This window comes from Kogia breviceps, chromosome 14, assembly GCF_026419965.1.
Source record: "Kogia breviceps isolate mKogBre1 chromosome 14, mKogBre1 haplotype 1, whole genome shotgun sequence".
Lineage (NCBI taxonomy): Eukaryota > Metazoa > Chordata > Mammalia > Artiodactyla > Physeteridae > Kogia > Kogia breviceps.
Window position 1 is genome coordinate 86,140,037 of NC_081323.1, and position 13,568 is coordinate 86,153,604.

The 13,568-nt window shown below is 41.9% G+C and overlaps 2 protein-coding genes across 2 annotated transcripts in view; one reads left to right on the top strand and one right to left on the bottom strand.

Moving 5' to 3' along the window:
• LMTK2 (lemur tyrosine kinase 2) overlaps nucleotides 1-13,568 on the bottom strand; it is a 182,499-nt gene that overhangs the window by 165,702 nt on the left and 3,229 nt on the right. The window contains exon 2 of the mRNA XM_067012354.1: nucleotides 7,909-7,980. The gene's annotated coding sequence lies outside the window, so the exon portion shown is untranslated. The remainder of the gene's footprint in view (nucleotides 1-7,908; nucleotides 7,981-13,568) is intronic.
• LOC131740532 (oncomodulin) lies at nucleotides 1,337-4,133 on the top strand. The gene is made up of 4 exons (XM_059036453.2): nucleotides 1,337-1,397; nucleotides 1,965-2,097; nucleotides 2,529-2,638; nucleotides 4,055-4,133. The coding sequence occupies exons 1-4, from the start codon at nucleotides 1,337-1,339 to the stop codon at nucleotides 4,078-4,080; spliced, it is 330 nt and encodes a 109-aa protein (XP_058892436.1). The 3' UTR covers nucleotides 4,081-4,133.

Below are 13,568 nucleotides of genomic sequence, written 5' to 3' on the forward strand. Positions count from 1 at the left end.
TCACTTTGCTGTTCAGCAGAAATTAACACAACATTGTAAATCAACTATACTTTAAGAATAATTTTTTTTAAAAAAAAGATACAGCTGAGAAAAACCGAAGTCAAGACTTTTTTGTAAAGTCATCTAACCAGTGCCATCCCCTGGGCTGGACAAGTCCTTCGTACCCATGTGACACTGACTTCGAGTCTGTCAGGCCTAGGCTGAGGTCCGCCTCACGTGTCTACAGTTTCAGAGGCTGACCACAGACCTGCCTCTGGCAGCAGCTCATAACACCTGGGGGGCCCTTTTCAGTTTACAGAGCAACCCCGGATGTGTTTACCTCACTTCAACCACTGTCTCCTCTTTACCAGGCCTCTGGTGCCTTTAAAGTTTGCCAGCAGGGCTGGTTTGCAGAATCGAAACCTTCGTTAAGGCTTGTTGAGGTTTGTTTTTGAAAATTGGACGTTTCCACCCACATTCCCTTGAGATATAAATAGAAAAAAAAAAAGAGGTTTAATTAGTAGAGCAAGACATCTGAGCTACGTCTACCTGATCCTTGAAAAGGTAATCTGAGAGGTTCTTACTATCGCTTTTTCAGTCCTATATAAGGTAGGTCAGTAAGGCAGCAAAACCGCATCTGTTTTTTTTTTTTTTTTTGGCTCTTTCAACTCTCTTCCCTGATTCTTCTTAGAGGAAAATCGAAAACGGTGAGTAGCTGGTGGACCTACCAGACCCCAGACTCTTCTTTCTTACACGCATTCATATTAGGTTGGTGCATGCTGTGCTCAGATTCTCTTTTCCCATGGAGTTGACACATGGATGGATTTTGATCTCTGGTAGATGGGTTTTTTGATGTCTCTGATTCCCATCCTTCAGGACAGACAGCAACCCTCCCATAGAAGGTCTGCAAGCAGCCCAAGCTCTATCCTTCCCTAACTGGAATTTGCAACACTGCATTTCTCTGGCTGGTGTGTTAAAATGCTACTGCATTTGTAACATGGTTTGCTTCTGAATGGTTTGTAGATACCTATGTAAGTGGTCGGTGATGTAATTAGAATTTTTACAAGAAAACAGAATCCAATTGTTCTTTGGGTTGTATTTTTAAATTTCATCTTTAACTCCATTCGGGAGAGGGCACTGAGACACAGGGGACTGGGATCTTTTCGATATTTGCTTTTTGTTTGGATATTCAGTCCCAGCTCTTAATACAACACTATGCGTATCACATTTCAAAATTTTTCAACAAATTTGCATTTTCTGGGGGCCTGGGGGTGGGGGTGGGGGTGGTCCCCCCAGACGTGCATGTTTCTGCTTGCCATTCACCACATCTTGTTTATTCTGCGTGAACAGGTGGAAAATGAGCATCACAGATGTCCTTAGTGCTGATGACATTGCAGCAGCCCTTCAGGAGTGCCAAGGTAAAGCGGAAACAAGGCAGGGGTGGGTTTCTCTCACGTACCTCTACCTCCCGAAAAGCTACAAAAATTCAAATGTGAACTTTGCTGAAAATTCATGGGATCGGAGAAACACTTATTAACTAGATAACTACAATGATAAAAATATGAGATCTGAACATACGATCACATTTCTGTAAGGTGAAAGAAACTTAACTAAACGTGAAAAAAAGGAATCGGTGGAAGCCATGCAGCCGGTTTGAATCCCATGATTGCATTTCTCCCACCAACTAGACCAGTGTTGCTGGCCTCTGGGATACGCAGCCAGTAAAAAGAGCAGGGGGAGGCACAGAGGAGACGAGGCGAGAGCAGGGGAGAGGGACAAAGCCAAGCGGAGAGGGAGAGCTGGGAAGGGTGGAAGGAGATGAGAGCACAAAGCCATCCAGTCTTGGCTGCCTCAAAATCTCAGTCCCTGTAGCTCAATGCTGTTATGAAAAGGAGTATTTTTAATAACCTATGTTTTCAGCACTTTGGCCCAAAGACAGAATGCAGTCCAGTGAGCGTGAGAGTAACCCATTCTCTGTTCTTCAGACCCGGATACTTTTGAACCCCAAAAATTCTTCCAGACATCGGGCCTCGCCAAGATGTCAGCCAGTCAGGTGAAGGATGTTTTCCGTTTCATAGACGACGACCAGAGCGGGTACCTGGATGAGGAAGAGCTGAAGTAAGCTTGTCCTAAGCCCGCCAGGCCCCCCGACATCGCCAGGCGGGGCCGGGGCGCAGTGGGGGCCAGCCCTCAGTGTCCAGCCTGGATGCCGGGCGCTCAGCAGAGTCTCACGGAAGGGAAGAGCATGAGTCGGTGGGCCACATATCTAGCCACGCAAAACACGAAACATGGGCACCAAAGACTGTGGGTGCAAAAATTCATTAGACTTAGAGGTTTCCTTGGGCAAACGGACTTATAACAGAATTCTGGAAAGATGTTTTAAAACAAAATGCCCGTTAGTGTCTACAATGAAGGAAACCTCTGCCTGCTAAGATCTTGACTGATTATTGCAACTGTTGGAACAGACGGTTTGCTTCAAGATAAAGGGGTAAGCATAGAAATGTGTGTGGGTTTTCAAAACAGTCCCCTCAATCTTTATTATCCTGTAGGTTTTTCCTCCAGAAGTTTGAGAGTGGTGCTAGAGAACTGACCGAGTCAGAAACCAAGTCCTTGATGGCGGCTGCAGATAATGATGGAGACGGGAAAATTGGGGCTGATGGTATGTTCACACCTGTACACAGCATAAGAGACTTTAGCTCAGGCAGCATCCGGGGCAGGGAGCTTAGGCCATGAGATCAGACAGGTATGGGTTAAAATCCCCCTTTCTTAACCTTGCTGAGGCTCAGTCTCCTCATCTGCAAAGCAGAACTAAAATGAGGATGCAGATGATTTATGTCAGGACCCTGGCATGATGCCTGGGGATGTACCATAGAAGCTGGTCCCACGGGTCACCGTCTATGAACCAGAAAATACTCTTCACCTGACCAGGGTACTAGCTACTTTCCTGGCCAATTATTTGCAATACACCCTAATGCACCTTGAAAATGATGTAAGGAATCTCCACCAGTGGGATGTGAGTCTCTCTGAATAAGGGAAGGACTGACATTCTCAAGTATGTCTCATACTCAAGAGTCTACTGACTTGAGTAGGAAAGCCTCTTAGCTTTCAAGGGTTTAAACAAATACGTTTTATTGGACAGTAGCCCGAAATATTAGAGAGCAAATCAATCATCATTTATGCAGTCTTCTGTATGCAGAGCCCTATATTCAAATTTTAGCATAATTGCATGGCTGTAGGATTATGTTTCTCTGATTTTGTCATGTTGCTTACGTGAGTTTCACCTACTTTGTGCATGTCAACTCAGGAGAACTTACGTGTGGTTCTTATGGTGGTACTAATTAAAATGTAAAACTGCTACTTTAGATCCTCATTTAAAAAATCTATTCAAAATGATACCACTATAACTTACTACATGGGACTTAACGCACCTTGCATAGAAAGGTTAGAAAAATAACTTAGGTAAGGGAAAGTTGATTTATTTAAACCTAACCATGAAAGACATCCAAATAAGCAAAGCTCACCAATAAATATAAAGCAAATCCCCAGTTTTCAATTTCAGTCTGTAGCATCCACACCTTACTATTATTATTATTATCTTTTAGTAATATAAGTTTGGGGTAAGGTTAGGGTTCAGTAAAGAAAAGTTAGTTCAAAGTCCTGCTCTATTAAATGTTTCCTAAATATGCAATATGTAGCTACTTAATAGAAAAAGAAAACCTCCCATTTCTGTCCTGAATTGACCAGACAAAAGGTTGAGTGAGCACAGACTGTGATGGGCCACTATACTGAATTCACGCATTGTCAGAGAGAAACAACTGGGTTGGCAAATTCTCACACGAGGGGCTCTATCGAAAAGCTAAAGCTGTTTGTTAGATTAGGCAGGAGGACGGGAGGCTGCAGACTGTCAGGACCGGTGGGCAGTGACCCCTTTTCTTCCGTTTGTGCCCGTGGAGGGGGCCATGCCCATCGGCTGACAAGCTGCTTCGTTCCCTTTCCTTCAGGACTCTCACTGGCCATAGCACTGTAAAGTACAAAGCCATCCTCCCTGACCCTGTTCTCACCTCTTCTGTTCTAGAATTCCAGGAAATGGTACATTCTTAAAGGGCCCAGACTATGGAGATAGAATCAGCTGGAAGGCCTCCAAAGCCCCAGGAACTGGGACACCCCGCATCCTCCCCCTAATTTATTTATTAATTTCCCCCGAAATGCTTCTGCAATTTGCCCATTGTTTTAGTGAGGTCATAAGACAGTCATCCATGACTTTTTGGTGGTGGGTATGCCCTGATGACTCCTGTAAGATCCTCAGCAGACAAAAAATGCCTTTTAAAAAAATCATCCAATAAAGACACCTTTCTCATCATCTGCTGATGTGTGGGTGTGGTTTTTTCCTCCGAGAGGTACAGGGATGAAAGTAACTTGGAGACCGGAGGCTTTTAGGAAGAATTCTGGTCTTACCGGGCGTCAGGCTAGGGTTTTCTCCGCGATTTATCTGAGTCTGAAATGCCTATGAAGAGATTTTAGCCAGCAGAAAGTCATGCTTGCTTATGTGTTTTCTGCTACTGGGTGTTAGATTGCCACAAGAGAGATTTACGTTAAAGCAAACAGTACAAGACAGGAAAAGGTGCGAGGCTACCGTGGCCCTAAAGCTAAAGAGACTTGCTATGCTGGTTGAGACAGGCAGACATATTTTCAAGCTTTTTTTTTTTTTTCTTAGAAAAACAAGCTATCAGACACTTGCCGGCTCTGACCCATTCTCCTGTCTCCCCCCTCCCCCTCCCTTTCCCCTCCCCCCCTTTCTCTCCCCCCCCACCCCCTGCTCTCCCTACCCCTCTCCATTTTCTCAGCCACTACTTTCCTGGCTCTTATTTGATACCACCTGAGCCAATTACACCCAGAATTGCCCGAACATTTGAGGCGAGCCTCAGGGTCCCATTACAGGACTTTCATTAGGGTGGGGCAATCTCAAGCCAGGAAATTCTCATTAGGCTGATTTCCAGGTGGCAGGTTCAAGCTGTTCTCTTGGGCTGACCCCGGGGTTGAGGACTCCTGGGAGGAAATGAGGCATCTTCCCGGGAGCTCGTTTAAAAGCTCGCACTTTTTACCCCAACACACAAGTTAACAACGCCCTGGCCTCTGCCATCCTGCTAAGTAGCTTAGCACCTCTGAACTCCTGTTTTTTGGAGGGCTGTGGCAGAGCAGCTTTTCAAAGTGTGGGGCATGTACCACAAGGGAGCCTCAAGATGATTTTAGGGGGACAGGGGTCAACATTGTTAAATTTAATGACCGTGTATTTATTTTAATAGGAATCAGGAAAATAAAAGTAGCACAAACCTGATTTCAACATCGCCGCTTTAGAATGAGGCTATTAGACATTTGAAAGTGTATCAATTTGAAGAATATTAAGTCACGTTGAAGGGACAAAACCCATAAAGGTCGTTTTCAGATGAGTCAAACTGGGGAAACGTAGCCTGAAACTGAAGCACTCTTTGGGGAGAGCCGAAGAATGGAGCTGTGTCATCTCACGGTTCTCTCTTCCCCTCTCTCGGTACACACCTGCGCCTTCCTGCTCTCCTCACTCCCTGGCCATCCTGGCAGGAACTGGTTTAGTTCCTCCCCACCTCTAGCTTCCCTGGGTGTGTGACAATGTCTCCCAGGTACCAGCAGAGGGCTTTCTGGGCCAGGACTGATGACCTAAGAGCCCTGATTCCTAAAACAATCCAATGTTGCCTGCACCGCCGCACCATGTGGCTACTCTGACCCTCCTGATATTTCTATTCACTCCGTTGGCCCTTCCCAACTAAGGGCTTCTTCACCCCAGCAATTCTGAAGGGGGACACTTTAAATAACTCAGTGTGATCCTGTAGCCAGCCCTCTTTCCACGGGGCTCTGGCTACCATATGCCTCGGAGAAACAATGTGAATGATGACGCTTTTAAATAATGGTTATGAGCTGTTAATCGACTGAGCAATCCATCATCCACTGGAGCAGCAAAGGCAGCCTCACAGCATCTAGGTAAAGCTGGTGGATTTCTGTTATTTCTTTTCTGTCACTCAAGAGGGGATCTGTTTGGGAATAATCACTGGAGGGGTTATTTGGAGCACCCAGGGGACACTGTGGCATTGGATCGTACTGATGGTCTGAATGTCTTGCTTAGAGATTGCTTAGAGGATGGATGTATACAAAAGGATGAATCGCCACAAATTTTCCAAATACAGAATGATGGTTATTCATGAATTGTGTTCATTCTACTGTTTCAAAAGTACAATTCAAATTCTTTTTGCCCATTTCAATGACATCAATTTTTCATTCTTCTAACCCAGTCTTAGGAATTTAATTTCAGTCTCTGTCAGTAGATAATAAACAGCAATCAAAAGGAGCCACCTCGCTATATTTAACACCCCGAAAAATGTCAGCTGGCATGCTTAAATGAAACAATAATCTTGTGTGGTCTTGATTCATACCAATTTTTAATTATGTTGTTTGCATCGGGGGTGTTTGGGGCAGGGGGTGAGTATTCTACTCTGAATGCAGGTAAGAACAGCTCTGGGTATTTGAACATACCTGTGAATTAGCACTTTTCATTTTGGGGGTGATTTTTCTAAGTTGAAATTTTGTAGCAACATTAGCATTTCCAAATTTTAGTGTTAAGTATAATTTGAAAACAAAAAATGTTTTCAAAAATTTCCCTAGTTTTAGTCATCATGCAAATATAGTACAAACAATTAATTTTTAAATGTGTCCTATTCAATATGTGCCTCATGGAAAAAAAAGAGTGAAAGGACATATAGCAAAATGTTAACAGTAGTTATCTCCAGCTGGTAGGATTACAGAACAACGAGATGAGAGGGAAGGCTTTTTCAGCGGGGGAGCGTAGTAACTAGAGAAAACAAAAACCAGACACGTAGAATTCACCCAATCAACCTACCTCAAGAAAGCATGTTCTCGGCAGTAGGGTGATGTTATTTTGACTTTGAAATGAGGGCCTAGATTGCCTAGCAGGTCACAGAGCTGAAAAACCTGGTGTCTCTTATTTTCCCTAATTGCTAATAAAATAGGGTGGCAACAGCGGCTTTAATTTGGATATTTTTACTTAACTATAATTTTAGTTTATAGTTTGGTAGTTATAATTTAACGGAACACGATCGCAAAGTCAGCTTCGTGAATGTGCTTAATTGTTGAGACTAATGAAAACTATTAAAATACTTGAAACGTTTAGTATTTTGCTTCAGCCTCTGCACTTTATGAAATACGTGAACAATTTTTTAACGTATAGGTTTTCGCAGTTCTTTCCAGCTCAAACACAAAGTGTAGCAAAATGGTGAAGATGTGAAATATTTGTCTAGTTGTTCAGGTTTACAAGCTACATAGTTAATTCCGTGTAACGACTGCAGTTTTATTTTGTGTAATGAGTACTCAGGAATCCAATTTCAAGCAAAAACCTATCTTATATCTCTTCTGCTAATGTTAAGGTATGGTATTACTTTGCAAACACTTAAGAAGACAGATGAAATTGGAATCACCGGGATCGTTTCCATCTGGCCTGTTAATTTATTCACTGGAAAGGCTATTCATTTACATAATGTTCTAACTGGTTCCAAAAAGTCGACTTCTTTTGGAAGGGGGTGGATTTTGACATCGTTTTCTTACGGGTTCTACAATGAATGTAGATGGACTCACACCTTAAATTGTAAGGTATTTCAAACACACATCTTTGACCACACAGATATGTAGCAAACACCTGTGTGCCTACCGCCTCACCGTATCAAAGCTTGGCAGGAACTATCTGGTTGCTTCGTAATATGTCATCTTGCTTGGGCTGTAGGTATCTGGTAGGGTGGGCGGCAGGGGACATCTTGCCTGGGATTAGGAGGGTGGGAGTGAAGCAGCCACGGTACTGATGCTCCAGAGGTCGGTGCAGGGGTGGCTTACCTGCTGGCTCCCCTCCTTGCTGCTCCCAGCTCCAGGTGCGCTTCCTCCTGTGGCAAAGGACACCAGCCTTTCCTGAAGGACATCAGAGTTGGGGGCAGTGAGAGACTGACATGGGCTCCAGTCTGTCCTCACTCTACCCCTCTTTACATCCATCTTCCCTTCCTGTCTGCTCTGCAGATTTCAAGCTTCAGCGTCAGATGAAGGCAACAGCCTTATAGAGACTATTGAACCAGACCTCACAAGCTCAAATGTATGTATGTAATACATACATGTATATATATCACTGTGTATATTACATGACTATGTAATTGCATCATACCTATAATTCATATCTAAAAAGTTACATTATATATAATACACATATTTTTCTAGATGGTTCTCATTCTCCAGCTGAACACTGATTTACCAAATTTCCTTCAGGTTTTTCATTTTTTAATAAAAAGAATCACATTTTGGAAGATCTTTACAGGTGATCACAGGAGGAGACGGAGATCAAGGACAATCTTAACTGCAAGAGGGAGATGTACCCTCAGGATGAAGGCCACCTCTGAATGACACAGTCTCTGGGCTCTAAGTCAACAGAGAAAAGATCGATTACTTGACTCATGGGTCTGTTATTTCTGCCAGCAGAGAGGAAGTGGCTCTTTGTACAGGTGGCCTTGGAGGTATATATCACACCCAGACCTCTAGCCAGCAGTTTCCTCTTGGAGCTCAGTACTGAGATGAGCGTAGGGTGGAGAGAACTCAGTAAAATGTCTGATCAGCCTGTACCCGAGCTTTGTCTGCACAGCATGCAGCAGACAGAACTATGAAGGGGAAAAGTGTGTTTCTCCATCCTCCCTGTTCCTAAGGACTCCATAACTGATCCATCAATACACTTTTTTTTTTTTTTTTTTTTTTTTTTTTTTTTTTGCGGTACGCGGGCCTCTCACTGTGGTGGCCTCTCCCGTTGCGGAGCAGAGGCTCCGGACGCGCAGGCTCAGCGGCCATGGCTCACGGGCCCAGCCGCTCCGCGGCACGTGGGATCTTCCCGGACCGGGGCAGGAACCCGTGTCCCCTGCATCGGCAGGCGGATTCTCAACCACTGCACCACCAGGGAAGCCCCCATCAATACACTTATACTGCGTCCTTTAAGGCAGGCATTGCGCTGCACAACAGGAACAAGAGGATGACTTCAACTGGGTCCTACCATTGACAAGCTCACTTTTCTTGTTAGCGGGGAGACAGACATATGTGAGAACACGTCTAGAACCTCCCTCCCTGGAACTGTGCCTATATCTTATTCCCCCGGAATTTTGAGTCCACAAATTCTTTTTCTTTTTTTCAGCTTTACTGAGGTATAGCTGACATTTAAAATTGTGATATATTGAAGTGTAGAACGTGGTGATTTTATACACGCCTGGATTGTGAAAGGATTCCCACCATCAAGTTAAGAAACACATCCATTGCCTCATATATTTACTTTTTTAATGAAAATACTTAATTCTACTTTCTTAGCAAATTTCAGTTATACAATAGTGTTAATAACTATAGTCACCATGTTTACATTAGATCCTTAGACCTTATCTATCTTATTAACTGAAAGTTGGTACCCTTTTACCAGCGTCTCCCTACCTCCCTCACCACCACCACCCAGTCCCTGGCAACCATCGGTATTCTACTCTCTGTTTCTTTGAGTTCCATTTATTTTTAAAAAGTTTCCACGTATAAGTGATGCCACACACTATTTGTCTTTCTCCGTCTGGCTTAGTTCTCACTCAGCACAGTGCCCTCAAGCCCCATCCGTGCTGTCACAAATGGCAGGATTTCCTTTCTCCTCATGGCTGAAAAATATTCTATCGTGTACATATATGCCTCATTTTGTTTATTCATTCATCCTTCAATGGACACTTAGGTTGTTTCCATACCTTGGATATCGTGAATCATGCTGCAATGAACATGGGAGTACAGATATCTCTTCTAGATAATGACCTCATTTCCTTTGGATATATACTCACAAGTGGAATGGCTGAATCACACTGTAGTTCCATTTTTAACTTTTTGAGGAATCTCCATGCTGTTTTCCATAGTGGCTGCACCAATTTACATTCCCACTCATAGTGCACCAGAGTTCCTTTTTCTCTACATCCTGGCCAGCATTTACTATCTCTTGCCTTTTAAAAAATAAACCTGACTGGTGTTAGGTGCTATCTTATTGTAGTTTTGATTTGTATTTCCCTGATTAGTGATGTTGAGTAACTTTTCGTGTACCTGTTGGCCATTTGGATGTCTTCTTTGGAGAGATGTCTATTCAGAGCCTTTGCCCATTTTTTTGTGTTATTTTTTTTCTATTGAGTTGTATTAATTCCTTGATATTTTGGATATTAACCCCTTATCAGATGTGTGGTTTGCAAATATTTTCCTCCATTCCGTAGGTTGACTTTTCATTTTATTTATGGTTTCCTTTTGCTGTGCAGCTTTTTAGTTTGATGTAGTCTCATTTTTTATTTTGTTGCTTTCTCTTTTGGTGCCAAATCCAAAAAATCATTGCCAGGACCACTGTCAAGGAGCTTACCCCCTGTGTTTTTCTAGTAGTTTTACTGTTTTAGCTTTTAAGCTCAAGTCTTTAATCCATTTTGAGTTGATTTGTGTGTATTGTTTAAAATAGAGATCTATATACATGGATTTATTTCTGGGCTCTCTATTCTGTTCTATTGATCTATGTGTCTGTTTTTATGACAATACCATTCTGTTTTTATTCCTATAGCCTTGTAGTATAGTTTGAAATACGGAAATGAGATGCCTCCAGCTTTGTTCTTTTTCAAGATTGCTTTGGCTATATGGGGCCTTCTGTAGTGCCATATGAATTTTAGGATTTTTTTTCTATATCTATGAAAAATGTCATTAGAATTTTGATAAGAATTACACTGAGTCTGTAGATCACTTTGGTAGTACTGACATTTTAGTAATATTAATTCTTCCAATCCATGAACACAAAATATCTTCCATTTATTTTCTCTTCTTCAATTTCTTTCATCAGTTTTATAATTTTAAGTGCACAGATCTTTCACTTCAGTTAAATTTATTCCTAAGTAGTTAATCCTTTTTGATACTACTGTAAATAGGATTGTTTTCTTAATTTCACTTCCTGATATTTTATTGTTAGTGTATAGAAACACAACTGATTTTTGTGTACTGATATTATATCCTGCAACTTTACTAAATTTGTTTATTCTAACAGATTTTTGGTAGAGTCTTTAGGGTTTTCTTTATATAAGATCATGTTGTCTGCAAAAGAGACAATTTTACTTCTTCCTTTATGACTTGATGACTTTTTATTTCTTTTTGTTGCCTAATTGCTCAGGCTAGGGCCTCCAGTACTATGTTGAATAAAAGTGATTAGAGTGGGCATCCTTGTCTTCTTCCTGATCTTAAAGGAAAAGCTTTTAGCTGTTCACTGTTGAGCATGATGTTAGCTGTGGTTTTATCATTTATGGGCTTTATTATGTTGAGGTACATTCCTTCTATATCCAGGTTTTTGGAAGTTTTTATCATAAAAGGATGTTGAATTTTGTCAAATGCTTTTCCTCCATCCATTGTGATGATTATATGACTTTTATCCTTCATTTTGTTAATGTAGTGTATCATATCGATTGATTTATGGATGCTGAACCATCCTTGCATCCCTGGAATAAATTCCACTTGATCATGGTGTATGATCCTTTCAATGTACTGTTGAATTCAGTTTGCTAATATTTTGTTGAGGGTTTTTTGCATCTATGTACATCAGGGGTATTGGCCTGTCATCTTCTTTTCTTGTAGTATCTTTTTCTGACTTTGGTGTTAGGATAATGCTGGCTTTGTGAAATGAGTTTAGAAGTGTTTTCTCCTCTTCTGTTTTTGGAAGAGTTTGAGAGTACTGGTATTAATTCTTTAAATGTTCGGTAGAATTCACCAGTGAAGCCATCTGGTCCTGAACTTTTGTTGTTGGGAGGTTTTGATTACTAATTCAATGTCCAAATTAGTAATTAGTCTGTTCAGATTTTTTATTTTTTCATGATTCAGTATTGGCAGGCTGTATATTTCTAGTGACTTATCCATTTCTTCTAGGTTATATAATTTGTTGGTTGTTCATAGTAGTTTATGATCCTTAGTATTTCTGTATTATCAATTGTAATGTCTTCTCTTTCATTTCTGACTTTGGGTCCTCTTTCTTTTCCTTAGTTTAGCTAACAGTTTGTCTATCTTGTTCGTCTTTTCAAAAAACCAGCTATTAGTCTCATTGGTATTTTCTATCATCTTTTTAGTATCTATCTATTTTCAATCTGACTTTTGTTATTTCTTTCCCTCTACTAAATTTGGGATTAGTTTGTTCTTCTTCTAGTTCCTTGAGGTTTAAATTGAGTTCTTTCTTTGTTTTTATTATAGGTATTTATTGCTACAAACTTCCCTCTTGGAACTGCTTTTGCTGCATCCAATAAGTTTTGGTAGGGTATGTTTCCACTGTCATTTGTCTCTAGATTTTTTAATTTCCCTTTTTGATTTCTTCTTTGACCTATTGGTTCTTCAAAAGCATGTTGTTTAATCTCCACATATTTATGAATTTTCCAGTTTTCTTCTTGTAACTGATTTCTAGTTTCATACCATTTGTCATTGGAAAAGATGCTTGATAGGATTTCAATCTTCTTAAATTTATTAAAACTTATTTTGTGGTGTAATATATGATCCATCCTGGAAAATGTTTCATGTGTGCTTAAGAATGGTTATTCTGCTGCTGTTGTCTGGAATGTTCTGTGTATGTCTGTTAGGGCCATCTTGTCTAACACGTAGTTTAAGTCCCATGTTTCCTTATTGATAGTCTATCGGGATACAGGACAGTGAAATTCGTCCAGAGGAGCCTACTCCCTCTGCACTGAGCCCAGCAGTACAGCCACTGGGAGGTGCTCTTGAATCTGTTTAAAAACTGCTTTTTGTTTGATGTGGTGCTGTGGGACTTGTGAATGTAAGCCTGGTTGGCTACCAAAGCCAGGTAAATTGGGGGCCCACACTTGGGTGGCAGCTGTAAATGTTGGGGGACTAGATGTGTGGACAAGGTCCTCCAGGAAGAAACAGTGACTTGGTTTCATTGTTGGAGTGAACCAGTGGGAAAGTCAGGGAAAGCACCCATCAGCTATTTGGGGCTTCAAGGAGGATCACAGCCAGCCTTTAGATGAGTGCTAAATTAGAAGCAGACCCTTAGGCAGCAGTTTGGAAAGTGTGCAGTCAAATCCCTTCCAGGGAAGACAGAACGACAGGCATTTTTGTCTGCTCCCTCTGCACTGAGCCTTGGGGAAACAGCCGTTGCATGTGCTCGTGTGCTCATTAAGAACTGCTCCTTTGCTTGCTATAGTCCTGTGGGTCTGGTGGATACAAATCCCACTGGATTTGAGTCAAGTGTTTTGTGGGACTGGCCCTCAGTGAGACTCCTTTTTTTTTTTTTTTTTTTTTTTTTTTTGCGGCACGCGGGCCTTTCACTACTGTGGCCTCTCCTGTTGCGGAGCACAGGCTTCAGACGCACAGGCTTCAGACGCGCAGGCTCAGTGGCCATGGCTCACGGGCCCAGCTGCTCCGTGGCATGTGGGATCCTCCTGGACTGGGGCACAAACCCGCGTCCCCTGCATTGGCAGGCAGACTCTCAACCA